This window comes from Carcharhinus amblyrhynchos, chromosome 2, assembly GCF_965287045.1.
Source record: "Carcharhinus amblyrhynchos chromosome 2, sCarAmb.v2.hapA, whole genome shotgun sequence".
In the NCBI taxonomy this organism is placed as follows: Eukaryota; Metazoa; Chordata; class Chondrichthyes; order Carcharhiniformes; family Carcharhinidae; genus Carcharhinus; species Carcharhinus amblyrhynchos.
In genome coordinates this window covers 136,847,335-136,874,290 of record NC_137325.1, presented here as the reverse complement: position 1 = coordinate 136,874,290, position 26,956 = coordinate 136,847,335, and the positions used below count along the sequence as shown (strand labels likewise).

At 43.8% G+C, this 26,956-nt stretch overlaps 1 protein-coding gene across 6 annotated transcripts in view; it reads right to left on the bottom strand.

Annotated features, from left to right (window-relative positions):
• Positions 1–26,956, bottom strand: part of prkag2a (protein kinase, AMP-activated, gamma 2 non-catalytic subunit a) — a 448,776-nt gene that overhangs the window by 91,864 nt on the left and 329,956 nt on the right. For 5 of the 6 annotated variants that reach the window (XM_080213148.1, XM_080213139.1, XM_080213129.1 and 2 more), the window contains one exon: positions 7,845–7,899. In XM_080213148.1, the coding sequence (XP_080069274.1) occupies positions 7,845–7,899 (55 nt within the window). Of the gene's footprint in view, positions 1–7,844; positions 7,934–26,956 lie in introns of all 6 variants that reach the window. The other variant, XM_080213171.1, reaches the window with a different exon arrangement.

Genomic DNA, 26,956 nt, shown 5'->3' with positions numbered 1-26,956 from the left:
GTACTTGCCGCAGGGTTCCTAGCCTTTGACCTACTCTGTCAGCCACAGTATTTATGTGGCAAGTCCAGTTCAGTTTCTTGTCAACGGTAACCCCCAGAAAGCCAATACACAAGTATTTCACTGGCGCTGCTTTGAGACATCCTGGGTAGCGAAGGACTCTGTAGGAATGCAACTTTTTCTTTTTTTAAGCATTTATCTCTGAACCAATGAAATAGATTAGATGATCATTGAAATCATTGCCCTCTGTAGGTTCTTGCTGTGTACAGTCTGCCACCTTTTCTGATATTATGGAGGTGTGGGGGGGGGGGGGGGGGGGGGGGGGGGGGGGGAAGAAGAGAGAGAGAGACCACGAGTGGAAATTACTTGTGTGTGTCACTGGCATTTGTTGACGGGGTTATGAAATTAATCAGTTTCAGTTCAGTTAATGATACTCTTAAAATGATTCACATATTTGGGGAATTAACAATTACGGTGGAGAGGGGGCATGCAGTGCATTCTCCTAAAGGTCTCCGATAAGATGCCATACAGAGGACATATTGGGTGAAACTAAAGCTGTTTGAAATGGGAGAGATGAGAGCAAATTGAATTAAAAAGATTAGAATAGAAGAAATAGAGGGTAAAAGCTGATGGAAATTTTATAGCCTACCCCTAGGAGGAGGCAGGTTCCACAGGGTTCTCTTCTGAGGCCATTTCATTTCACTGTGGTGGTATGGTGGCACAGTGGTTAGCACTGCTGCCTCACAGTGCCAGGGACCTGAGTTCGATTTCTGGTTTGAGTCACTGTCTGTGGGGAGTTAGCATGTTCTCCCCGTGTCTGCATGGGTTTCCTCGCACAGTCTGGAAGACAGACTAGTTAAGTGCATTGACCCAAACAGGCACTGGAGTGTGGCGACTCGGGGAATTTCACAGTAACTTCGCTGCAATGTTAACATAAGCCTTACTTGTGACTAATAAATAAAATAACTTCAAATTTCAACTGTGTACATTACTGACTTGGAGAGCGGCCACCGCTGTACGCAATTCTGGACTTTGAGAATAGGGAAGGATGCTGAGGCAATAGCGAGGGTACAGTTTAGGGTTACCAGAATGATGACGGGTTTTGAGGAAATTAGAAAAGACAAGAAGTCACTTAATAGAGAAACAGACTTTCTGGTAAGTGAAAGATCCACAACAAGGGAACATGGAGACAAGATTAAATTAGGATAGAGAATGGGAGAAATGTTTTTACATTGAGTCACAATTGAAGCAGCAACCATGTCAACATTACATAAATGGTTGAAGAAAAGGGGAATTCAGGGACACGTAAACAGAGTGAGACTCTGAAATTAATGCCACTGCCATTTGCAGAATAAATACCAACACAAACTGGCTGATCCATGGCTTGTTCTCATTTTAATTCGATGTCATTCTATTTTAGACACATCATTGTCAGATGGCTAATTTTGCAAATGCGCTGATGAGTCAGGTTTGAATCATGTTAAAAATGAGAAAGATCCCCAATGCAATCCCTTGACTGGGAGTCAGCTTAATGTTCTTGGCAAAAAACTGACATTATAATGAGTCTCAGCAGGTGGGCCACGGAGAGAAGTTTTTGTAATTACATAAAGTGATCCTTCTAACAAAAATCACCCACACAGATCTGGTCTGAAGAAGGGGTTATTTTTGAGCACCATTGAGGGACTGACTGGATAGGGATCCTTCAAAAGTTATGAACGGGGTTGACAATGTAAACCTAGAGAAGATATTTTCCACTTGCCTGCGTGTGTGCGTGTGCACGCATGCAGGGAGCGGGGGGTTCTGAGATGCGCCCCAATAAAGACAGAACTTAGACAGGGCTGGGACATACCATGCAGGTTTGCACACGTACATTGAGCCACCTGGGACGACATATTAGAAAGCAGCCAAATGTCTCTGAAACCTTAATCTAGCATGAGTCAGCACTTTCAGGAGAGTAAAAGCAGAAAATAGCATTCAATCCAAGACCCACGGATTGACTCCAAATTAGCTATTAAAAGCTGTCTTCAGGTAATATCCAGTGTTTTAAGCAGGACACGTAGTGTGAATGATATACGGACTACCGAAAAATAAATCACAAATCTGATCTGACTCTTGCTCCAAAAGATCTGTGAAACACTTTTTGTAAAATAGGTCAAGGGGACACTGGCTGAACAAAGTAAATTACTTCAAGTGCATTTCTACAACACATTAATCTTTCGTGGTAATTATTTCAATCCACCATCGTCAAGTTGTGTTAAATTTCCCCAAGAACAGTTTCCAAATAAACCAAATAATTTCACATTTGCTCGTCCTGGATAGAACTGATCATATTTAATACACTCCTCAGGAACAACTGAAGACTGTAAACTGGAGGCAGGCATTCTGTCTCTCTCTCCCCCTCTCCCGAGGGGCAACGCATTTCAGAAATTAATCACTGCTCTTCAGCTATGGTCAGGCATTTCTTTTCTGTTGGATCGATACTGCTGAGTGGGCAATTAATTGGGTTGTAATGCAAACATCTTCAAAATCAGCCATATATGCCCACAGAATTCCAGAACAAAATGCACTGGCCATAACAGCTGCATGTTTATCAAGGTGGAACTGAGCTAAAAGTTTATTGAGCTAAGCTACAATAAACTGCACAGCATCATAAAATATATGCGAATCAGAACATTGAAATGCAATTTAAAAGTCAGACGTAGGATTTGTTCTATTCTAATAAGTTGATTTCTTTAATTAAATTTTAATTTAGAATTCAATTCACAGACACAAAAGCAGATTTTCAATGGAAAACAGAGCTTTTGAACACGGGTCTAGCTAACTTTAATCAAAGTTTGCCTCTCCTTTTTGTTTTATGCTTTCCTATTTCTAACAAAACATGGCTAATCTTTGTTGAAAAAAACTGTTTTTTAAAAACACAATAATTCTGGCACTAATCCAACCTTTACACAGCAAAACAGGTGTCATATTTTAGGAATGACATAGCATTTAATGCTACCTCTGAAGACTGACTCAGAGGGTAATGATTACCTTGGCATGCTGCAAATTCTGCGTAATGTAATTATTGCTGAAGCTTAATTTGTCATTTTTGCAAATATACAGCCTTCATAAAGGCAGTAGTTTCAGCTCACACCTCATTGCTCAATCATCTGGTTTAATTTCACAGCTTTGGGGAAGAAGGAAAAAGGCCCCTTCTGAGCAAAGTACACAATTAGTCCCGTTACCCATCAATGATCACACTTTACATAATCACGTCCCTTCCTTCCAATTAAAATTCACAAGTCTTACTCAAACATTGCAGATCGCTAGCAACAGGACACAGCAAATACCAACAGAACATTGCAACACAAAGTCAAACAGATGGGTAACAGTAAATCCAAAACAAAAACAAAAAATGCTGGAAAACCTCAGCAGGTCTGACAGCATCTGTGGGGAGAGAACAGAGCCAACATTGAGTCCAGGTGACTCTTCGTCACAGTAAGTCTTTCTGATGTGCAGCACATATGTACATGTTAACCAAAACCTCCAGAAACGAAGGGAAATTGTATCTTGAACAAAGAACAGTATAGCACAGGAACAGGCCCTTTGTTTTGCTGGCACAGATTTCGTGGGCCAATCTAATATTTTCTTGCCTCTACATTGTCCATACCTCTCTATTCCCTGCCTATTCATGTATCTATCCAGATGCCTCTTGAACGTTGTTAGAGAATCTACTTCCACTACCTTCTCTGGCAGCGCATTCCAGGCATTCACCGCCATTTACGTGGCAACTTATTTAAACTTCCTGCCTCTCACTTTCAAGCTCTGCCCCAAGTAAATGACTCTGTGCCCCTGAAAAAAGACTCCAATTATCCACTCTATCCAAGCCTGTCATAATCTTGTAAATCTCTGTCTGGTCCCCCCCTCATCCTCCAACACACCAATGAAACAATCCAAGTTTATTCAACCTTTCTTCATAGTTCATACCTTTCAGGCCAGGCAACATCCTGGTAGATCTCTTTTGCACCCTTTCCAATTCATCAACATCCTTCCCGTTGTGTGGCGACCCGAATTGTACACAATAGTCCAAAAGCAGCCTAACCAAATTCTTATACAGCTGCAACATGATTTTCCAATTCCTATATCCAACGCACCGACCAACAAACACCAGCAAGCCATATACTTTCTTGACCACCTGAGTTGCCACCTTCAGGATTAGATCCCTCTGTGTGTTGGTATTTCTAAGGGTTCTACCATTTACTTGCACTTTCCTTCTGCAGTAGGCCTTCCAAATCCCATCACCTCACATCTGTCCGGGTTAAATTCCATCTGCCATCTTCCAACCCAGGTCTCCAGCCGATTTATATCCTGCTGCGTCCTCTGACAATCCTCCTCACTATCTGCTCCTTCCCCAACTTTTGTATCATCTGCAAATTTACTAATCAAACCACCTATATTTTCCTCCAAATTGGTTTGTATATGTTACAAACAACAGGGGCCCCAGCACTAATCCTTGTGGAACAACGCTCGTCACAGACCTCTGGTTAGAAAAGTACTCTGCCACTGCTAGTCTCTGCCCAAATCAGTTTTGTATCCACCTTACCAGCTCATCTCAGATCCCATATGACTTCACCTTCTGTATCAGCCTGCCATGAGGAGCCTTATCAAAGGTTTTACTGAAGTCCACGTATACAACATCCACTGTCCTGCCCTGATCAATTTTTCTTATCACTTCCTCAAAGAACTCAATCAAATTTGAGAGACATGACCTCCCATTCACAAAACCATGCTCCCTATCGCTAATAAGCCTATTCCCTTCCGGGTGTGAGTACAACCTAAGAATCTTCTCCAATAATTTCCCCACCACTGATGTAAGGCTCACAGGCCTGTCATTTTCTGGATTGTCTCTACTGCCCTTCGTAAACAGAGCAACAATGTCAGCTACTCTCCATTCCTCTGATACCTCGCCCGTGGCTAAAGAGAATACAAATATTTTGGCCAAGGCCTCAGCAATCTTTTCCCTTGCTTCTCTCAGTATTCTGGGAAAGACCCTACCTGAGCCTGGGAACTTGTCCACCTTAATATTTCCCAAAACCACGAATCTCTCCTCCCTTTTTATCTCAACACTTCTTAGAATGTCAATATTCTACACTCCCCATCCACCACATCCTTCTCCTTTGTGAATACTGATGCAAAGTACTTGATAAGGACCTCATCGGGATTCCCACACAAATTCTATCCGCTGTCCTTGAGTGGACCCACCCTTTTCTTAGCTATCCCAATCATCTTTATGCATACATAAAAAGTCTTAGGATTTTCCTTAATCCTGTGTACCACGGACATTTCATGGCCCTTTCATGCCCTCCTAAGTTCCTGTTTAAGTTTTTCCCTGCTATCTCTGTATTCCTCAAGAGTCTTATCCAATTTCAATTTCCTGAAATTTATGTCTGCCTTCTTTTTCACTGAGCTCACAATCTCTTGTCATCTAGGGTTCCCGAATCTTGCCATCTTTATCCTTCATTTTCACAGGGACATACTTGTCCTGAACTGTTAACAGCTGACTTTTAAAAGACTCTCACAATTTGGATGTGGATTTACCCTCAAACAGCCACCCCCAGTCTACACTCCCAAGCTCCTGCTTAATACTGTCATAGTTAGCTTTTCCCCAGTTTAGTACTTTCACTTTGGGACTACTTCTATCCTTTTCTACAATTATCTTCAAATTTATAGAATTGTGATCACTGTTTCCAAAATGGTCTCCCACTAAGTCATCAATTACCTATCCAGGCTCATTTCCCAGAACCAGGTCCAAGAGAGTCCAGCTCGGAAGGGGGCTATCTACATATTGCCTCAAGAGACACTCTTGGACACAATGAACAAACTCCAACCCGTCTAAGCTCCTGGGACTAAAGGAATTCCAGTCTATGTTGGGCAAGTTAAATTCACCCATCACCACAACATTGTTATTTTTATATATGACCTCACTGCATGATCCCAACAAAGTATCCTCCATATAGTTGTGACATTCTCTTAATCAGTAAAGCAACACCCTCACTTCTTTGGTCACCTTCTCTATCTTGCCAGAAGCATCTAAATCCTGGAACTTTAAACTGCCAGTCCTGCCCTTCTTTCACCCAAGTCTTCATAATTGCCATAACGTCATAATTCCATGCAGTAATCCAAGCATTATGTTAATTCACTTCACCTATCATACTCCTTGCGTTAAAGCAAATACACTTCAGACCACCTGTCCTGTCGTGTTTTTTATTTATACACTGGGGCAGCACAGTATTACAATGGTTAGCACTGCTGCTTCACAGCGCCAGGGACCTAGGTTCAATTCCCGGTTTGGGTCTCTGTCTGTGTAGAGTTTGCATGTTCTTCATGTGTCTGCATGGGTTTCTTCCAGGAGCTCTAGTTTCCTCAAGGGCAATCAGCCCCTGATCTTCAGAAAAGCATTCTCCAAGGTGGCTTTGAAAACGCAGAATTGCTAAGCAAAAACTGATGACCAAGTTTCGCACACGGCCTTAACTGGGATCTTGGGGTCATGTCACACTATCTGTAACCCACATGACTTGCCTGGGCTTGCAAAATCTCACTGGCTGGAGACAATTCACATCTCTCTAACCTGTACTTAACCCTTTTTCCACTCGCATTATCTGCGTATGTAAAGACTTGATTACTATAAAGATTCACATTCCAACCATTATCTTGTAATTGAGTCTGTGTCTATATATGCCCTGTTTGTGAATCAAATCCTGCACTCACCTGATGAAGGATCAGCACTATCAAATAAACCTGTTGGATTTTAACCTGGTGTTGAGACTTCATACTGTGACCCAATATCAAGGTTACCAGTCATACACCTTGTGTTAAAGCAAACACATCTCAGACCATCTGTCCTGTCACGTTTTATACACTCTCGCTGTTTTATTTCTCTTAGCCTTACTGGATCCTTGAGCTCTCCACAGTCTGCATACTGTGGCCCTTTTTGATTTTTGACTTTGCTTTCTCTGCCTTTCACTTCTCCCCATACTATCTTTCATCTTGAACTTAATCAAAAATATTAATTAAACATTCCAAGTGACACATATCTAGCAAATGGTGTTTCTATACATGAATGGACAGGGGAAATATTAAACATTATTGGGGGAGATGGGGGAAGAGAAGGGGGAGGAGAATAAAGAAAATCATTAAGCATCATCAGGAAATAAATGTTAAAAATGGGCAGTGGATCACACACACAGTTTTTTTAAAATGTTTTAGTGTCACAAGTAGACTTACACTAATACTTGTAATGAAGTTACTGTGAAAATCCTGTAGTCGCCACATACCAGCGTCTGTTCGGGTACCCGACATGACCAATCCACCTAACCAGCAGTTCTTTCAGACAATGGGAGGAAATCAGAGCACCTGGAGAAAACCCACACTGACACAGACAGTCACCCAAGCCAGGAATCAAACCCGGGTCCCTGGCACCGTGAGGCAGCAGTGCCATCTTGCAAGTTTTGTACCAAATACTAGTCCGAGTTCACACATGGGCATCACACAAAAAAAAACCACAAACAGCTTGAGTTATAAATATATACCCTATGTTATAAATGTAAACCCTATCTACCCAATACATTGTGTGGAGATGGTAATTTGAAGATTAAAAAAAAACATGTAGAAAGGAGATGGAAGAGGAGATGAAAAGGGGGGGGGGGGGTGGGAAGGACAGAAAAAAATTAGAACAAAAGGAGGAGAGTGAGAGGAGAGCTTTCACTAAACTCTGGAGCAAACATATCCTTTCACAATACTAACTGGATGATTCCCCCCCCCCGGCCCAGGGCAGCTGCATGCCTGCCTGTGGGCTTTAGCAATCTCACCTTCATCCTCTAGCTCCAGCTTCTCCAGCATACCTTCCGCCGCCGAGACTTGTACCTGGGGAGGGAGGAGGGCGAGGAGAGGGGAAGACGATAAGGGGGGGGTGGTGGCGGTGGTGTTGGGGGGGGGGGGGGGGGGAAGCAGAAACACAATAATGATGATTAAGGTCTACAGCTGATAGCAGTGTATTTTCCTCTGTGAGGCGGAGTGCCGGAGCGGCGCGGACACTGCCCCCTCCCCCGAGGCCCTCCCTCCGCTCCTGCTCCGCTCCGATCAGATCAACCCGGCGATCGATTCCCTCCGTCTGACTCCGGCCCTGGCAACGGAGCCGTCCACCCCCAGCCGGCCCGGAGAGAGAGAGGGGTGTCCCCTCTCCCCGTACCCGGCCTGCGGGCGGCTGCTCTCCCACCGACCCGTCGTCAGTCAGACCCACATCGTGTTTCCTCTCGTACTTTGTTTCTCTCTTTCGAATCCGCCAACGTTGTGGAAGGGAATCGGAGAAACGGTGTGATGGTGCGTGTTGGTACACCCCTCCCTCCTCACACACACAAAACCGGTATTGGAACAGTCCGATTTACTGCAGTCTCAATGTGAGGGAGACTTTTCTGGACCTCAATATAAATGTACACATTGCATTAAATGCATTGCACGCTGCATTTAATATGTTGCAGACAGTATTAATACAATGCACACAGCATTAATGCATTGCACGCAGCATTAAATACATTGCATTATATATTTTGCAACACTGCATTAAATACATTGTGCATTGAGTTAAATATACTGTGCATTGCATTAATAAATTACACAGAATTAATGCAGCACACTGCATTAAATATATTGCACATTGCATTATATATTTTGAACATTGCAGTAAATACATCGTGCATTGAATTAAATATATTGCATTAATAAACTACACAATTAATGCAGACACTGCATTAAATATATTGCACACTGCATTATAATATTTTGTATATTGCATTAAATACATTGTGCACCTCATTAAATACACTGAACACTATTAAATACATTGCGCACTGCATTAAATATGTTGCACACTTCATTCAATACATTATACACTGCATTAAATATATTTCACACTCGATTAAACATATTGCCAACGGTATTAAATATATTGAAACGTATTCATCCAAACAGCGGTAAGAATGCGGAACTCACACTACACTCACAGGAAGTGGACAAAGTGAGTAGTATAGATGCAATTAAGGAGAAACTGGACAAGTAAACGAGATGGTTACGGTGGTAGATTTATTTGAGGAAGGATGGGACGAAGATCGAGTGGCGCATGAAAACCAGCATAGGTTGGCTTGACTGAATAGCTTATTTCTGTGCTGTATAACCTATGTAATGTGGCATGTTGCATTAAGTACATTTTAAACAGCCTTGCACATATATTAAGCTGCATTCAATGCATTGCAAACTATTATTAAGTATCTGCGTAACGCTGCATTAAAAATGCACAGATACGAACAGCGCATCTTTGTTAAAATTTATTCTTTGAATAAGTTTGCCAAACATGAAGGCTCCTCCTAAAGTTTGCAGAAGTTAATCTCCATGACACCACATGCAAGAAACCCAGGTTAAACACGTAGGGTGTCTTAAGAAGTGGCGAGTTTTTTATTTTCATTTTGTTACTTATTCCCTGGGAATCATCCCAATCAGTCAATGAGGAGTACACTTGTTTTCCATGGTTTCTCCACAGGGTGTTGGGACAGGAGGATGGAGTCAAGGCAGCGGGAGGCAGGAGATCGTATGAGTAAAAGCTACAGAAATACACCTAACCAGAAAATGCTGGAAAATCGGATCTGGTCGCATTTGCGGAGAAACAAACAAGAGTTCACATTCTTGGGGAAAAGAGTCACAATGAACGTGGAACATCGGCTGGAATTCTCCAGCCGTTCACACTACGCTGCTGCTGCCAGCAAGGATGGAGAATAGACCACTCAGCCACATCTCCATTCACTGCAGTGGAACAGGAGCATCTGACCCATTAACTCTGCTTCTCTCTCTGCAGATGCGGCCAGGTCTGCTGAATTTTTCCAGCAGTTTCTGTTTTTATTTCAGATTTCCAGCATCTTGCTTTTACTGTACACCTAGCAGAGTTGACAAACCCAGATATGAATGATGCTGGTATGAACCATATATACTGGGGTAAAAGTCAAGTTTCTCAGATGAAAAGTAGGGGTTGGCTTTTCCACAAGTAATAGTCTTGAGGGGTTGAAATCCACCCTCTCGTTAAAAGTTAAATAAAATTTATTTATTAGTCACAAGTAGGGCTTACATTAACACTACAGTGAAGTTAGGTGAAATTACCCCAGTTGCCACACAATGGCGCCTATTTGGATAAATGCACCTAAGACTTTCAGACTGTGGGAGTACCTGAAGGAAACCACGTAGACACGGGGAGAACGTGCAAACTCCACACAGCCAGGAATCGAACCTGGGCCCCTGGCATTGTGAGGCAGCCATGCTAGGTACTATGCCACCATGCCGACCCTATCAAAGTGTTGCCATTTTGGAGACAGTTCCCAGCAACTCCACCGCCAAAGGCAGCGCAAAAGGAGCCAAAAAGTATTTTTATCACTGAGTTTTTATTTATAAATAACTTATAAGCTCCATGGAGAAAGACATTAATTTGTGTACACTAAATTCATCAAATTTATCAAACTAATTAAAAAATATATACACATTTGTACAATTAAATTCATTTTCCTTAAGCAGCTATCTTCTAAGGCTGCAATGTCAAAATTCACGGGAGTCTCCTCATCGTTTTCCCAAAATATCTCTATCCATTCTTTCTTCGATGTTTGATAAGCCTGTCATCAGGCTTTGCTGGGAGCCTGTGAAATCATTTCTTTTTGTCGCAATACCAAATTATTTCTCTTCATAAACCTGGTACACCTTCCAGGACTAGCTATGAAAACTGCAATATCTAAATTTCTTGTTTGTTTCAGGGTGAAGATTTGATTGGACCTCCAAGAAACAGCAGGGTGGCACAATGGTTGGCACTGCTGTCTCACAGTGCCAGGGACCCAGATTTAATTCCAGCCTTGAGTCAGTGTGTGGTGTCTGCACATTCTCCCTGTGTCTATGTGGGTTTCCTCCGGGTGCTCCAGTTTCTTCTCATGTTCCAAAGATGCGCTGGCTAGGTGGGTTGGCCATGCTAAATTGTCCCTTAGCATCCAAAGATGTGTAGGTTAGGTGGATTAGCCAAGGGAAATTCAGAGAGGTTATGGGGATAGGACGGAAGGAAGACCCTGTGTAAGATGTTCTTTTGCAGAGGTGATACAGACTCAATGGGCCAAAAGTCCATCTGCCAATTTTCATTTCTTCATGGGACTCGATGGGCCAAATGGCCTCTTCCCCAATATCTTGAATTCATGAGCTACTGCTCAATTACCAATGTGCTCTGCAATATCAATGACTTTTAAGTGGACAGTAGGCTGTGTATCTGCCATTGCTTCTTGATATCATGTTGGAGGAAAGCAGCATCCACCAATGAAGTAGTCACCAACAGCACATGTTGACTTGTGCAGACACGAGGAACTGAACAACTGCCCTTGATGGTGTGTTAGTCTATGATTCTATCAATAAGTATGTCTGCAGTATGGTGAATTTGACTTCAGTGGTGAGTGAGTTTATTTATTAGTGTCACAGGTAGGCTTACATTAACACTGCAATGAAGTTACTCTGAAAATCCCCTAGTCGCCACACTCCGGCACCTGTTCAGGTACACTGAGGGAGAATTTAGCACAGCCAATGCATCTGACCAGCACGTCTTTTAATCTGTGGGAGGAAACTGGAACACCCAGAGGAAACCCATGCACGCATGGGGAGAATGTGTAAACCCCTGACAGTGACCCAAGCTGGGAATGAAACCCGGTCCCTGGCGCTGTGAAGCATCAGTACTAACCACTGTGCCACTGTACAAAGATTTTGGATTTTTTTGGCCAAAAAGTCAGGGCTCGACTTATACGAGATATATGAAATATAAATGATTTTGTTTGGCCAAAAGTTGACCTTTACGCCAAATTGACCAGTAAATGAGTTAGACCCTAGTTGCCCTGCAAACATTAAGAGTCAGGAGGTAGGGCTACGAAGTTTTTATTCATCCCAGCTCTCAAATTATCCAATATATTTCAGTCAATTTTACAATTTGCCAAGATGTGATCTGATGTCATGACCTCTAGGTTGCAATAGGCTACAACAGCCTATCCACATCAGGCCATTTTACTTACATAAGCATACAAATGCTTCATTGGGTTTACAGGGAAATACTCAATAAAGAAAATTACAGCACAGGAACAGGCCCTTCCAAGCTTGCACCAACCATGCTGCCTGACTGAACTAAAACTCTAGCCTTCCGGGGACCATATCCCCTATTTCCATCCTATTCATGTATCTGTCCAAACACCCCTTAAAACTCACTATGGTATCTGCTTCCACTACCTCTCCTGGCAGCGAGTTCCAGGCACCCACACCCTCTGTGTAAAAAACTTGCCTCGTACGTCTCCTTTAAACCTTGCTCCTTGCACCTTAAACCAATGCCCCCTAGCAATTGATTCTTCCATCCTGGGAAAAAGCTTCTGCTTCCACTTGGTCCATGCCCCTCATAATCTTGTAGACTTCTATCAGGTCGCCCTTCAACCTCGTCGTTCCAGTGAGAACAAACCAAGTTTCTCCAACCTCTCCTCATAGCTATTGCCCTCCATACCAGGCAACATCCTGCTAAATCTTTTCTGTACCCTCTCCAAAGCCTCCACATCTTTCTGGTGATGTGGCGACCAGAATTGAACATTGTATTCCAAGTGTGGCCTAATTCAGGTTCTATAAAGCTGTATCATGACTTGCCAATTTTTAAACTCAGTACCCCAGCCGATGAAGACAAGCATGCTGTATGCCTTCTTGACTACCTTCTCCACCTGCATTGCCACTTTCAGTGACCTGTGTATTTGTACACCCAGATCCCTTTGCCTATCAATATTCTTAAGGGTTCTGCCATTTACTGCATATTTCCTATCTGTATTAGACCTTCCAAAATCTTTGTATCCTCACTGGCTACAGGAGATTGGAGAACACCCAGAGGATTGGAGAATATTCATTTAAATATACATTCTGAATTAAATATACACATATACCGTCAGGCATAAATTTACAGAAGGTAATTTAGTATTGTATATTACAGAAGGTAATTTAAGAAACCCATTTAGTATTAAGTATTCATGCACAATATGTTAAACATATTATCATACTGAATTACATAAAGAGATTTGCGTTGGAAATGTACACACAATGTATGAGATATTGAGAGAAAGCAATAATGCATCTTATCATTGCGCTACATATTGCATCTAATTTCTATATATACTAAATGTGAGAGGTTCTTGCATTTCCATCACTCTACAATCTAAAGCGTTATCTATGCTACCTGAACTGGATCATGAATGAGCTTAAACCTATTCAGTTACCATATACCACTGTATTTGAAGCATACAATCTGCATTAGATTGTGAAAACCGTCAGGACAATAAAAAAGCTGCCTATACCTCAATCAATGAACTACGTAATACATTAGGCAATGGGAGACAACTGTATGGACATTAGTCCCATAGATACCAAAGGGAAAATCACTCAAACGAGTACAATTCAAATAACAGGTACTTGTATTTGAGCCCATCTCGAATCCACATTCCCTCCAAGCTGTAAGGCAGTGGAATTACTTTCTGGTGTCTTAAGTACAATACATTATATAAATACGACCATACTCAGTCCAAAGTACTTAGAAGCATCGCACACCAAATTTATCAAACATATTTCAAAGCATCAGTAATGCATTCCCAATAGAAAAAGGCAGCCTCTTCATGACACACACTACCTTACATCTCACGTGACGAACACAATATTTCAAAGCAGCGTATCTGGAGTCTCACGTAATTAAATGAATACAGTAAGTTGGAATGAATCTCAAGGTAAAGGCTAAAACCACCACAATCCAGGAAAGATGCTTAGAACGCACTATAGCAGCCACAAGCACTGGAAGCACACAGAGACATTCAACATTACTGTCAAAAGCAGGAAAATCCAGTCTCCAATTCAACAACCTCCCCTTCTATCCGTGTTCATTTTCCAACGGGGGAAGGAGTAGTGCAGTGGTACTGTCACTAGATTAGTAATCCAAAGACCAAGGGTACTGTTCTGGGGACCTGGGTTTGAATCCCACCACAGCAGATGGTGGAATTAAAAGTCTAATGATCACCGTGAAACCATTCATTGTTGATTGACATAAAAACCCATCTGGTTCACTAAGAAGGTCTGCCACCCTTACCTGGTCTGGTCTACATGTGATCCCAGAGCTACATCAATGTGTTGAGTCTCAACTGCCTTCATGGATAAGCAATAAATATTGGCCCAGCCAGCGATGCCACAGACCAGGAATGAATAAATAAAAGGCGTATTCTTAATCTTAAATCACCTCAAGTTTCATTGCTTAGAATACCATCCCATTATTGTCAGAAGTTCAATATTTCACCATTTTGGTAAATTGCACAGATATACTGGAGATAATGTTTATTATAAATAGGAGTGACATCATCAAAGGGCAGGTGTGTAATTCAGGACAAATAGAAATGAGGACGAACACAAATAAAACTTGGAACTAACTAAATTTACATCACGGAAAGGACAAAACCATTTCCAATTCCTTATCCCTTTAGAGTGACAGACGTTACAGCACACAAACAGATCATTAATGTCATCAGGCCTGCACCTGTCCAAGGAGGACGGTTGCATGGTACTAATGTTCCTGGACTGGACTGGGCCTGTACTCGTTGGAGTTTAGAAGGCTGAGGGGAGATCTGATAGAGATATATAAAATAATGAAGGGGCTAGAGAGGCTCGAAGCAAAGAGATTATTTCCAATTAGAAAGGAAGCAAGAACTAGAGGGCACAGCTTCAAAATAAGGGGGAGTCATAAGAAATAGGAGCAGGAGTAGGCCATCTAGCCCCTCAAGCCTGCCGTGCCATTCAATAAGATCATTGAATTTAGAATTAGTCAATTTAGAACAGAGTTGAGGAGGAACTTCTTCTCCCAGAGGGTAGTGAATCTTTGGAATTCTCTGCCATTGAAGCAGTGGAGGCTACCTCGTTAAATGTGTTCAAGTCACAAGTAGATAGATTTTTGACCAATAAGGGAATTAAGGTTTATGGGGAGCAGGCGGGTAAGTGAACACTATCAGATCAGCCATGATCTTATTGAATGGCGGGGCAGGCTTGAGGGGCTAGATGGCCTACTCCTGCTCCTATTTCTTATGTTCTTATGTAATCCAGAGGCCCAGACTAATGCTCTCAGCCATGGGTTCAAATCTCACTGAGAGCTGGTGAATTTTGAATTCAATTAATTAATAAGTCTGGAATTAAAAGCTAGCCACGGTAGTGTAACTGTGAGATTGTTGCAAAAACCTATTTGGTTCACTAATGTCCTTTAGGGAAGGAAACCCATCCGTCGTTACCCAGTCTGGCTTACATGTGACTCTAGACCCACAGCAATGTAGTTGACTCTTAAATTTCCCTTGGAAAGCTCTGTAAACTACTCAGTTTACCGCTACAGAAGAGTTTGAAAAGAGTAAAACTAATCTGAACACCTCTTTTACCAATATCAGTCCTGATGCCTAAACAAGGAGAGCTGTCCCACAGATAGGCAGAAAAAAAATGACAAAAACCCAGAGTAGCAATCGCGACACCAGGTATCAATAGTATTGATGTTGTTCTGGTTCCGATTACCTGATTCAAATTGAAGATGTGAAAACTCATAGCTTGAATGACTTGGAGATAAAAGACAGGATTTTACAGCCTTGCTCGAGTGAGACCAGAAAATCTTGCCCGAGGTCAGCAGACATTTCCAATGTCTGCCCCTCACCCGCTCTGTTGTTTGCTGGATTAGGACTAGGGGGCACAGCCTCAAGATAAAGGGGGGGCGGTTTAGAACGGAGTTGAGGAGGAACTTCTTCACTCAAAGGGTGGTGAATCTCTGGAATTCTCTGCCCGTTGAAGTGGTGGAGGCTGCCTCGCTAAATATATTTAAGACGCGGGTTGATAGGTTTTTGATAGGCAAGAGGATTAAGGGTTATGGGGAGAGGGCGGGAAGGTGGAACTGAGCCACGACAGATCAGCCATGATCTTATTGAATGGCGGGGCAGGCTCGAGGGGCTAGATGGCCTACTCCTGCTCCTATTTCTTATGTTCTTATGTTTCCATGCAGGGTGATAGAATTCTGGTGAAAAACATTTTCCTTGCTAAACCAAATTTCATTTAGTTTCTTTTCATTAGTAACCTGATTAGTCCTGGAACTCCCTCCCTAATAGGAATACGAGTGTACCCAAACCACAGAGGGACTGCAGTTCAAGGCAAGTCAGCACCACCTTCTTGAGGGCAATTAAGGATGGGCAATAAATGCTGGCCTAGCCATTGCCGCTCACATCCCATGAATGAATAAAAAAAAGTTCCTATTTCTTACTTGTGATATTTGAACAATGGAACTACATGGTGGGAGGCGGGGAAAGTGTATCAGATGATTAAGCACTGTCAGTTTGACGTTCTCCATTTGACATATGGAAGTACCCCAAATTAACTGTGTCTGAAATTTGTGACAACACAACAGACCTCTGAATCTCCATTTCACCATATCTTCAAATCACATCAACAGCCGTGGTACTCTGAAGGTCAGGCAAAGGATATAGTAGGATTAGCAGGATTTATAATTGTCTACACATTACAACACACAAATCCTCTGCAACAGTACTATTTAAAAACATTCCCTCAGACATAAGGAGGCTATCATGGGTGGTTTTACAATTGTAATTTTGCTAAGAAGTCATCTGTGTGCATGGAGATGTCTAGGTTGACTCTGATCCAGAAACAGTTCGGAGTTGCAAGTCCTCAGTTATTATCCGGCTGGATAGCAGACCAAGAGTTCAGAGCTGCAATGTTATCTGAAGCTTCTGACTGCATCTCTCTCCCTGGCAACTGTCTGAAAGTAAACCAGACCGTTCGCAACCTTGGTGTCATGTTTGACCTGCCGCTGATCTTCCAACATACTTCCATTCGGATCTTTCACTTCTGTTGCATCACCTGACTTGTTCTCTGCTTCACCTCATCTCTTATTGAAACCCTGATCCATGCCTTTTGATTCCCTCTAGACTTGGCTATTCTAACACATACTTGGCTGACCAGCCACCCTGTCCTTTGTAAACATGAGGTCATCCAAAACTCTACTGCCCCAGTGTCTTGACTTGCACTAAGTCCTTTCCCCTATCATCCCCGTGCTCGCTGATCTACTCTGTCTCCCGGTCAAATAATGCCTCAACTTTAAAACTCAGATTTTTCACATCTCCCCATGGCCTCCCCGCCCTCCCTATCTCTGCAATATCCTCCAAGATATTGGCACTGATTTAGTTCTGGCCTCTTGAGCACCTCTGATTTTAATCATTCCACCATTGGTGGTTGCAATGCCTTCAGCCGCCCAAGCCCTAGAATCCCCTCCCTAAATCTCCATCACTCACTATCTCGCTTTATTCCTTTAAAGTGCTCCTCAAAAACTACCAGTTTGATTTAGCATTTACCCATCTGCCCTAATCTCACCTGATGTACAGTCTAATCTTGCTTTATAATACTTGCAAATTTGGACATTTTACTACATTAATGACTCAATATTTGGTTGTAGTTGCTATCTACCCACTGATCAATATTACAAATGTTCATACATTTGCCCTGTACAGTTCAAAAAGAAAAATTTGTAATTATCCCTCATCTTTGGCAACAGCAGGCTGTTGCAAGCACTTAAAATCAATGGAGAGTTTCTGAAGTGTGGTCACAGTTGTAAAGTAAGAAGATATGGCAGCCAATTTGCTCACAGCAAGCTCCCATAGAAAGCAATGAGATAATGACCTGATCATCTATTTTTCTGATGTTGTTTGAGGGATAAATTGATTTTGACCAGGAGTCCGGGAATAACTCCAGTGCCCTGGGATCTCTTACCTGCACCTGAAAGGGAAGGCAGAGACTGGCGTTTTACAAGAACTGCCTTAACAGAGAAGGGAGAGGGCCGGAGTGGCAGAGAAGATTAGGGAGGAAATTCCAGAGCTTAGGGCCGAGGCAGCTGAAGACATGACTACCATTGGTGGAGTCATTAAAATGGGGGTCGGGAGGCAGTGCCCAAGTGGCTAGATTGAAGGAATACAGATATTTTAAGGCAGGCTGTGGGGTTGGATGAGGCTAAAAACACCGTGGCCAGAATTTTACCGCCTCGCAGAACGGAATTCTCCATTCGCTCGGGCGGGATTTTATGAGCTTCGACCGAGCAAGTTCGTAAAATCCTGCTCTGTGAGGGGCAAGACCGCTGATTTGAATACAAAGGATGAATATTTTAAATCAGAGATGAAAACTATTTTCAATTAAAAGTTCTTCATAACAGAATTTCATGGGGCTAATCTTGGGGGGAGGGGGGTTTGGGACACATAATAAAGCGACTGATTTTCGAAAAGATTGCCCCATGGTGATAATACACTGCGGGCAGCCTTAACAACCTGACTGTGGGTTGAATAATCCCAACAGTGCCAGAAGCAGGTAGTGGCCACAATCCCCTCCACCCTGCACCCAGGCGATAACCTCTTCCTTCCTGCTTTCAGCCCGAGATAATGAGAGAGCACACAGGCCTTCTTTGTTCTGCCTCCCCCACCCACCTGCTGTGCTACAGCCAGTTAAGGGCCTCAATAGGCTGAAAGGTGGGTGGTCTGGCAGGCTGACTGATGCCTTACCGAGCCATAGTATTAAAGGGAACCATTTGGAGATGGGTGAGAAGGGGGTGGTGTGGTGTTACTAACCACCCGCTGTATTCTACGTGCCCTCCCTCCCCACCTCCAATTCCTCCATCAGGGATGGTGGGGCATAAAATCTCCCTTCCTCTGGTTTAGTTTCGATTTGTGTTTATTAACCCGCTTCACGGAAACAGCCAAGGTCTCATGAGTTCAGGCTTATTGTCAGACACGAGATGTAACCCAACTCATGCTCATACAAGAGAAAGGATCCAAGGCAGGCTGCTCAACACACCAGCAATTGTATTGAATGAGAGAGCATCAAGAAACTTTGCTGGACATATTTAACAACTGAAGAAAGTGGAGGACACCTTACACACCCATTTCTCTCACTTCTCATCTACAAAAGGATGGATTCAACGACAGTCGGCCTTGGAATGAGTTGTCAAGCTAATTAGTTTCTTCAAAGAAAAGGAAAGTTGCGCATTATTGTTATTGGTGAGTAGAAGATTCATGTTGACATTTTCTACTGTGAAGTCTGCTATGAGGTGTCACACACCCAGCAGCTCTTTGAACATTGCTTAAATTTAATAAGTTATGGGGGCGTTTAAGCTCAGCAGGCTGGGAAACTCAAACCGAGACCGAGTGCCAAGGCTCTCCGCCGAGTGCCAAGGCCTCCGCGAGTCTTCGGGCACCGGATTCCCGGCGCTGTCAGCTCCAAGCCGATTGCTGGTGCGGAGCTGTACAAATCATTTAAGTTCTCATTTAAATGCAATTTGAATCTCATTAGCGGGCCCAGGACTGAAATCTCCAGGCCCGCAAGCCTCTCCGCTCTGCCAGGAGTGTTTAACTCCAGCAGGGTTTATAATAATCGCTCTCCACTTGTGGGAAACTGGTGGCCTGATCCCGATGGAGTGAAAGGGGGCCACTGAGGCCTTCCCAGAGTGTCGGGGATGGGGGGGGGGGGGGGGGGGGTGGTGGTGTGCCTCCAGACATTGCCAGTTCGGCAGTGCCAGCCTGGCCACCTGGCACTGCCCAAGGAGAAAAATGGCAAATGTCAGAGGGTACCTTGGCACTGAGCATCTGGCAGTGCCAAGAGGGTGATGCCTACTGGGAGGGGGCAGGACCCCTGAGGGTATGATTGGTGGGGGTGGGGTGTCCTGCTGCCACTCTGCATTGGGATCAGTGACAGAAGGAGGGAGGCCAGCGATCGGGGCTGGGCATCAGGGTGGGGTGCTGGGGGCTGGTATCAGGATTGCGGGAGGGGGGGGCAAGGCTGGCCTGGACACATCTGGGGGGAGCTAATGATTGGGCTAAATGGGGGGGTGGGAGAGGAGTTGGAGGGGCAGCAAAGCGGGCAGGGTTGAAGGGATGGCCAGCAATTGGGATGACGGCAGTGTGAGGCTACTGCGCATGTGCCGATCTCGGCACTGACACTGGCCCGCTCAGCCCGTGAGCCCGGCACTGGACTGCTCGGTACTATGCTGCTGGCCTCTTCGGCAGCAATCGGCCCTGCGGTGCACGGAGTGTGAGAGATTCATTTTGAAGATCCCGCTGAAAAAACCCAAGGCGATTTACTCCTGTTTTTACGCAAATTCGACACTTAGAACATTTGCGGGAGAATCGACCCCAACATGTCTACATTTGCGAACTGCATCTCCTTTCCCCGGGCAGGTCATCAAATAAAATGCACCATAAAACTTTGTGGAAATCTTATGCCAATTTTATGGTGACTGCTTTGAAGGAAATATTACAGTGGGGATTTTCATGGTGGGAGGTGGTGAACCGTGTGCGGATGGTAGGATCTTCTGGTCTGGGATTTTGCATTAATTGCTCCCCATGCCACTGTGAAACCCGCAGCGGGAGGGCACCATTGGCAGGATCAATGAATCCCACCAGTGCGAAGAGCTGGAAAGTTCTGGCCAATACCAGACAAGGAGGCCTCATGTTACATTTGCATGATGGTACTGGCCTCAATCAGGTTACCTGTTAGGCTCTCACAATTGGCCTCAATGTTTATGTTCTGGGAAGGCCAACAAATACTTAATCAGGCAGCGTTCCCATTCCCAGGGAGGAGCTTAGAGTCACAAGGACAGGCAGGGATGAGGATTAAACAAAAGGCAAAAATGATCTGTAACCCACCTCCAGAGCTCCCATTTCCATTTTTCATGGAAACCTAGTTTCTGGAGGTATGCGCAAACTTGAAACTTGAGTTTCTCCGTAGCTAAAGGGAGCTGAGAACAGCTGGATGCTGTCACCATCTTATTCCCTACACCTTCTCCAACCTCCCACACCGCCCAATGCCCCTTCCATACCCATTCGCCCAAAATTCACTACGGACTGAACTCATGAGCCCTATAGGAACATTGGGAAGTCTTTGGAACATCTAAGATCCTGAAGGAGCTTTTCTGTGTGGATGCTGAGATGATTTCTCCCCTTGTGGGATAGACTAGAATTAGGGGGCACAGTTTAGAATTAAGGGACTCCCATTTCAGATTGAGATGAGAAATATTATTTTCTTTCAGAGGGTTGTTAGTTTGTGGATGTCTCTTCCTAACAGAGCGGTGAAGGCTGGGTCATTGACTATATTAAAGGCTTGAGTTAGTCAGATTTTTGATTGACAAGGGAGTCAAAGGTCATGGGGGATGACTGCCAAAAAAATTGAATTGAGGCCACAATTATGATGTTAAATGGATGATTGTGCAGGCTGAAGGGAGCAAATGGCCTACTCCTGCTCCTAATTCTCGTGTAATTGTGTTAAAATTGTCAATCAAAACAGAGCTCACAACCCCCTTAACAGCTGCATCAACAACCCCTGCTGAGTTCATAGAAGAATATAGAATCATAGAATTCCTACAATGCAGTAGGAGGCTATTTGGCCATTGGCTGCACTGACTGTCTGACAGAACATCTTATCCAGGCCCTATCCCTGTAACCCTACATATTTACACTGCTAACCCAAGCCTTACTTGTGACTAATAAACTTTACTTTTACTTTGCTTTAAATCTTGGGACACTAATGGGCAATTGAGCATGGCTAATCCATTTAACCTGCACATCTTTGGACTGTGGGAGGGAATCGGAGTACCCAGAGGAAACCCATGCAGACATGGAGAAAATGTGCAAACTCCACACAGACAGTGACCCAAGGCCGGAAGTGAACATCGGTTCCCTGGAGCTAACCATTGTGCCACCATGCTGCGCCAAGTCATTCCCTGAGCCTCAAACGTCCATTAGTGGCGTCTGAAGCTCAGCTAGGCTGAGCTGACTAAATTTAGTCCTAACCCTGGCTAATTCACCATGTATCGAAACTGGGATGTTGTGGTTTAGCAAAAGTCAACCACACACCAGATACAAGTCACTGAACCATTCGCAAAAGTGTAAGTTCAATCATTTTTTTCCTCTTCGCATCATTCTGAAAACTGCTAGCAAGAATCAAAACACGACAACAAACAGCACTGAACCTAATGTGGGACACACCTGCATGTGTGCATGTGTATATATAATACACACACACACACACACACACACACGGACACATACTTCGTTTGGGCAGCTTTGGATTCAGCTTGCATACATAAAGTTCACAATATTTCCTTTATATTTTTCTTAATAGTGCTTGAGAATGGAGTGCCTTTCTGGGTAAAGTATTAATTATTTTAAAAGTTTATTTATCACAAGTAGGCTTATATTAACACTGCAATTAAGTTACTGTGAAAATCCCTGAGTCGCCACATTCCGGGTACACTAAGGGAGAATTTAGTATGGTCAATGTACCTAACCAGCACATGTTTTGGACTGTGGGAGGAAACCGGAGGACCTGGAGGAAACCCATGCAGACACAGGGAGAACGTGCTGTCTCCGCACAGACGGTGACACAAGCTGGGAATCAAACTTGGATCCCTGGCACTGTGAGGCAGCAGTGCCAACCACTGTTCCACCGTGCCATCCCTACACTCAGTGATTTAAGCATTTCAAAACTTCTGCTTCGAACTGAAAATGCACGGTGACCAGGATTCTGTGAACAGCACTCTGTTCCTTGTGGCGTAACCAGAACCGTGTCTCTCTTACGCCCTCTCTCTTTTCCCATTTTCCACACAACTACCATTAAAATTCTAAGTAGTGGTGGCTGCATGGGAAGCACGCGCAATTCGCAGGAGGGGAAGCTTTTCATGCAGCAGATATGGGTGGGCTAAACAGGGAGGTTCTACATTATGGCTTTAACCTTCTTGCTCAGTTCCACTGCTATTATCATAAGATGCGAAAGCACAAAGGTTGTTTTTCAAATTTAAATTTCAATTGTCAACATTTCACATTACATTGGTGTTACTTTATTCGTGTGTGCATCATTGTTACTCATTGACACGAACTTAAGCAGAAGGCTAAATGTATTGATACACCTTATGGTGGCCAGGCATTCATGGTTACAGGGGAGTTACAGACATTTCCCCCTTACTGTGGAAGAAACAATGGTGGGGGTGAAGCATGCAGGGGAGAGAAATGTAGTCACTGTTCAGAAGCTTTTGAACATTTCCCCTGTGATGCTAATATGCCTTTAAGAAATGTATTTTATTCATGTTCCTTTGCCAGAAATTGTTGGCACCATGTTGTTTGTAACCGGTGTTCTGCATTGTTACTGGGGCAGTATAAGTGACTTCATGTTTGTTTTTAATCTGGCCTAAAGCAGTGTCCTAGGAATTTATGATCCTTTGGGGATTGCTGAATGGAGCTTGACTGGGGATGATTGACACGTTAGGATAGTTTTTTTTTCACAGAATAGTCCTGGTTTTTATTTTTGGTTTAGTGGCTGTTAGAAACTGGTGGAAGGAGGCAGTGTCTCTGTCTCTCTCTCTCTCTCTGTTCAGAGGCTTTTTGGAAAGTTCCAGAACTGGGAAGCCTCAGATTTTCAGTCCAACATTCACAGGACCAATTCACAGCAGGTGTTAAAAAACTGCAAACTCAGCATCACGTGAGCATACTTGCTTTTTGTGCCAAGTCTAGAAAGGGGTGTATGTTTGTGGGATGTTGTTTGACTTGGAACAACATAGATAGCTAGCTGTTAAGGTTTATACCTCATGTTGGAATCTTGTAATTGGTAAAAGTTATGAATTGGTAAAAGTTATGCTAATTCTTTTTGTCATATCCTAACCATGTTTTTAAATGAAGTTTGTTTGATAAAAGCTTCCTCGTGGGTCACTTGAATCATACTGGAGTAAAACACCTTATGCTTACCCCAGCCAAATTCAAAAGTAAAAATTTAGGGGCCGGGATTTTCCCCCAAAAAATTTGAAGTTGTTAATGTGTGGGAAAATGGGTGTAAATCTCACTGGACTTTTTTAGCATACTTACTACAGCAATTCTCCGAAAGTCTGTGCATCACAGAGTGCCCAAGCAGATTCCCTCTAGTAAGTAGGCAGTGCCTCCCATTCCACCTGACAGGTTGGCAGCATAGTGCTGAGCAGGCCACTGCACATGCACCGATTTGTCAATGCAGAGATCAGTGTATGCACAGTGGCCTCCCATTGTTGGCCTCCAGATCATTGGCCAGCCCCGCAACTCCCCATCACTGGCCAACCAGCTCCCCCCACTTTCTGATCGCTGGCCTCCCAGACCTCCCTGGGCCAGCACCGACCTCCCCAACAACAACCCTCACCCCTCCACCCACCCTGGAAAATCCAGACCCCACCCTCTCGATCCTGGTGACCAGCCTCGATGCCTCTGCCCCGATGACCAGGCCTGGCAGCCTTGGCCAGGCCCCATAGCCTGCCCCAATCATCCTCACTCCTTTACTGATCCTTTTGCAAAGTGGCAACAGGTTCTTCCCACCCCCACCACCACCCAATATGCCACACCCCTCCAAAAGACCTTGCCCCCTCTGGCCCTGCACTCTTGGCACTGCTTACTTTCGGAGATGCGCAGAGGCTGTGACACCCAGTGGAAATCCCGTGACACAGCCACCGCTAATGTCTCCCAGCCTACTACGCTACCTGAGCAGCACAGCGGGCTGGGAGAATTACCCCCAGGGTCTGGGCTGCTAAAACATCTTGGAGTCTCTGGCCTGGATCGTCATTTGGAGAAAAGGCTACTTTCAAATATCCAATTTTAAAAGCAAAATGTTTTCAGACAAACTAAATGAAGCATCTAGGCAAAAGATGGTTCTTGTGCTGAAGAAAAGGTCTTTGAACCTTGAAGGTTGGTAACAACCAATGTGTTAATCTGTGGCAGTAATTAGTCACTTGATAAGTGGCAAGTAACATTCATGCCACACAAATGCCAGGCAATGACCATCACCAATAAGCAACACTGTAACTACCACCCCTTGACGTTCAATGATATTACCATCACTGAGTCCCCCACTGTCAACATCCTTGGATTTATCATTGACCAGAAACTCAACTGGACTCACTACATAAACACAGTGGCTACAACAGCAGGTCAGAGGCTAGGAATACTGCGGCGGGCAACTCACCTCCTGACTCCCCAAAGCCAATCCACCATCTACAAGGCACAAGGAATGTGATGGAATATTCCTCCCTTGCCTGGACAAGTGCAGCTCCAAAAACACTCGAGAAGTTTGACACCATCCAGGACAAAGTAGCCCACTTGATTGGCACCACGTTTACAAATATTCAATCCCTCTGCCACTGACACTGAAAAGGAGTAGTGTATACTGTCTGTAAGATGCAGTGCAGCAATTCATTAAAGATCCTCAGACAGAACCTTCCAAACACACGACCACTTCCATCTAGAAGGACAAGGGCAGCAGGTACATGGGAACACCACCACATGCAAGTTTCCCTCCAAGCCACTCATCGTCCTGACCTGGATATATATCGCTGTTCCTTCACAGTAGCTGGGTCAAAATCCTGGAATTCCCTCCCAGAAAACATTATGGGCGAACCCACAGCACACAGACTGCAATCATTCAAGAAGGCAGCTCACCACCACCTTCTCAAGGGCAACTAGGGATGGGCCATAAATACTGGCCAGCCAGCAACACCCATGTTTCATGAAAGAATTTTTAAAAAACTACCACACTACCTCCATTTTGCTGGCTCTGACCTGTATATTGTCTCTTAGGTGACTGTGACTTTAGCTGCTCAGATACTAGGCTCTGTCCTAGTGTCTGCCCAGTCAGATCTCTCTGCTCCTTTAAGGCCATCTCTTTGTCCAGTCTTTTGGGCTGAATATCCTAATATCTATCTGCATGGTTTAGCACCCATTTATTTCCTCTGCTGGAGTTAAGTCCCATGTGGTGTTTGTGGCACATCAAGATGTTAAATAAATGAAAATTCTTATTGTAGTTTTGGGTTGAATATTCCTGAGCAAGGTGAGTTTTGTTAGACCAAGTCACTTTTCCCCATTCTTACCATTTTTAGTAAGGGGAGATGAAGGATTTAGCTCATTGTCCAAGGGCAGCAAACCACTCCTTCAGGCTAGTTGATAGCCTTTGGCGAATATACAACACCTCAAGAGCTTAAGTGTTTAATTAAACTGTGTCAGGGACACATATGCAATCATGTCAGACTTTACAGAACACAATTCATTAACGCCTAATCTTCCTCAACTGGACAGACATGAGAAGAATACAGACCAACTAGAGGTCATTGAGCTCTTCCCACAAATACGTTGAGCAATTTCAACTAAACGCCAATAAATAAACAGATATTATTAGTGCCAAATGCCACAGTTCCGTTACAGGAGACTTGCTTTATGCAGAAGAAAGTAAAATTAAAAATTAATGATCCAATATTGACATTTCCTAACAACTGTATGTTTGTGATGAATCAAATGGAATAATCACATTCTGGTTTGGAGTAAGCCACAACAACTTGTTTTCCTTTCATCTTCACTATTCTCTGTCTTCAGTGAATGTTGAGAGAAATTCTACAGGAGGTTATAGCACCTATGAGGACCAGCTGCAAGTGCAGACAGTGAGTATCTGTCAGCTCTTCAACAGTGAGGACTCTGTCCATGTACACGTAACAGTTCCAGCTAGGGTCATCTGTTAGACACCTGCTCCTAACCCAGTGTTACTGCAGCCCAGGAGGAGGCCATTTGACCCAACGTGCTTGTGACGATTCTTCAAAGGAAGAGTCCAATTAATCATACTGCCCTGCTCTTTCTCCATACCTCTGCTAATATTTCCTGATCAAGCATTTTTATAACCTTTTGTTCAAGTTGCTACTAAATCTGCTTCAACCATGCCTTCAGGTAGAGTACATTCCAAATCAGAATATCTCACAACTCCTCATTTCCTCTCTACTTCTTAGCCTCAGTCT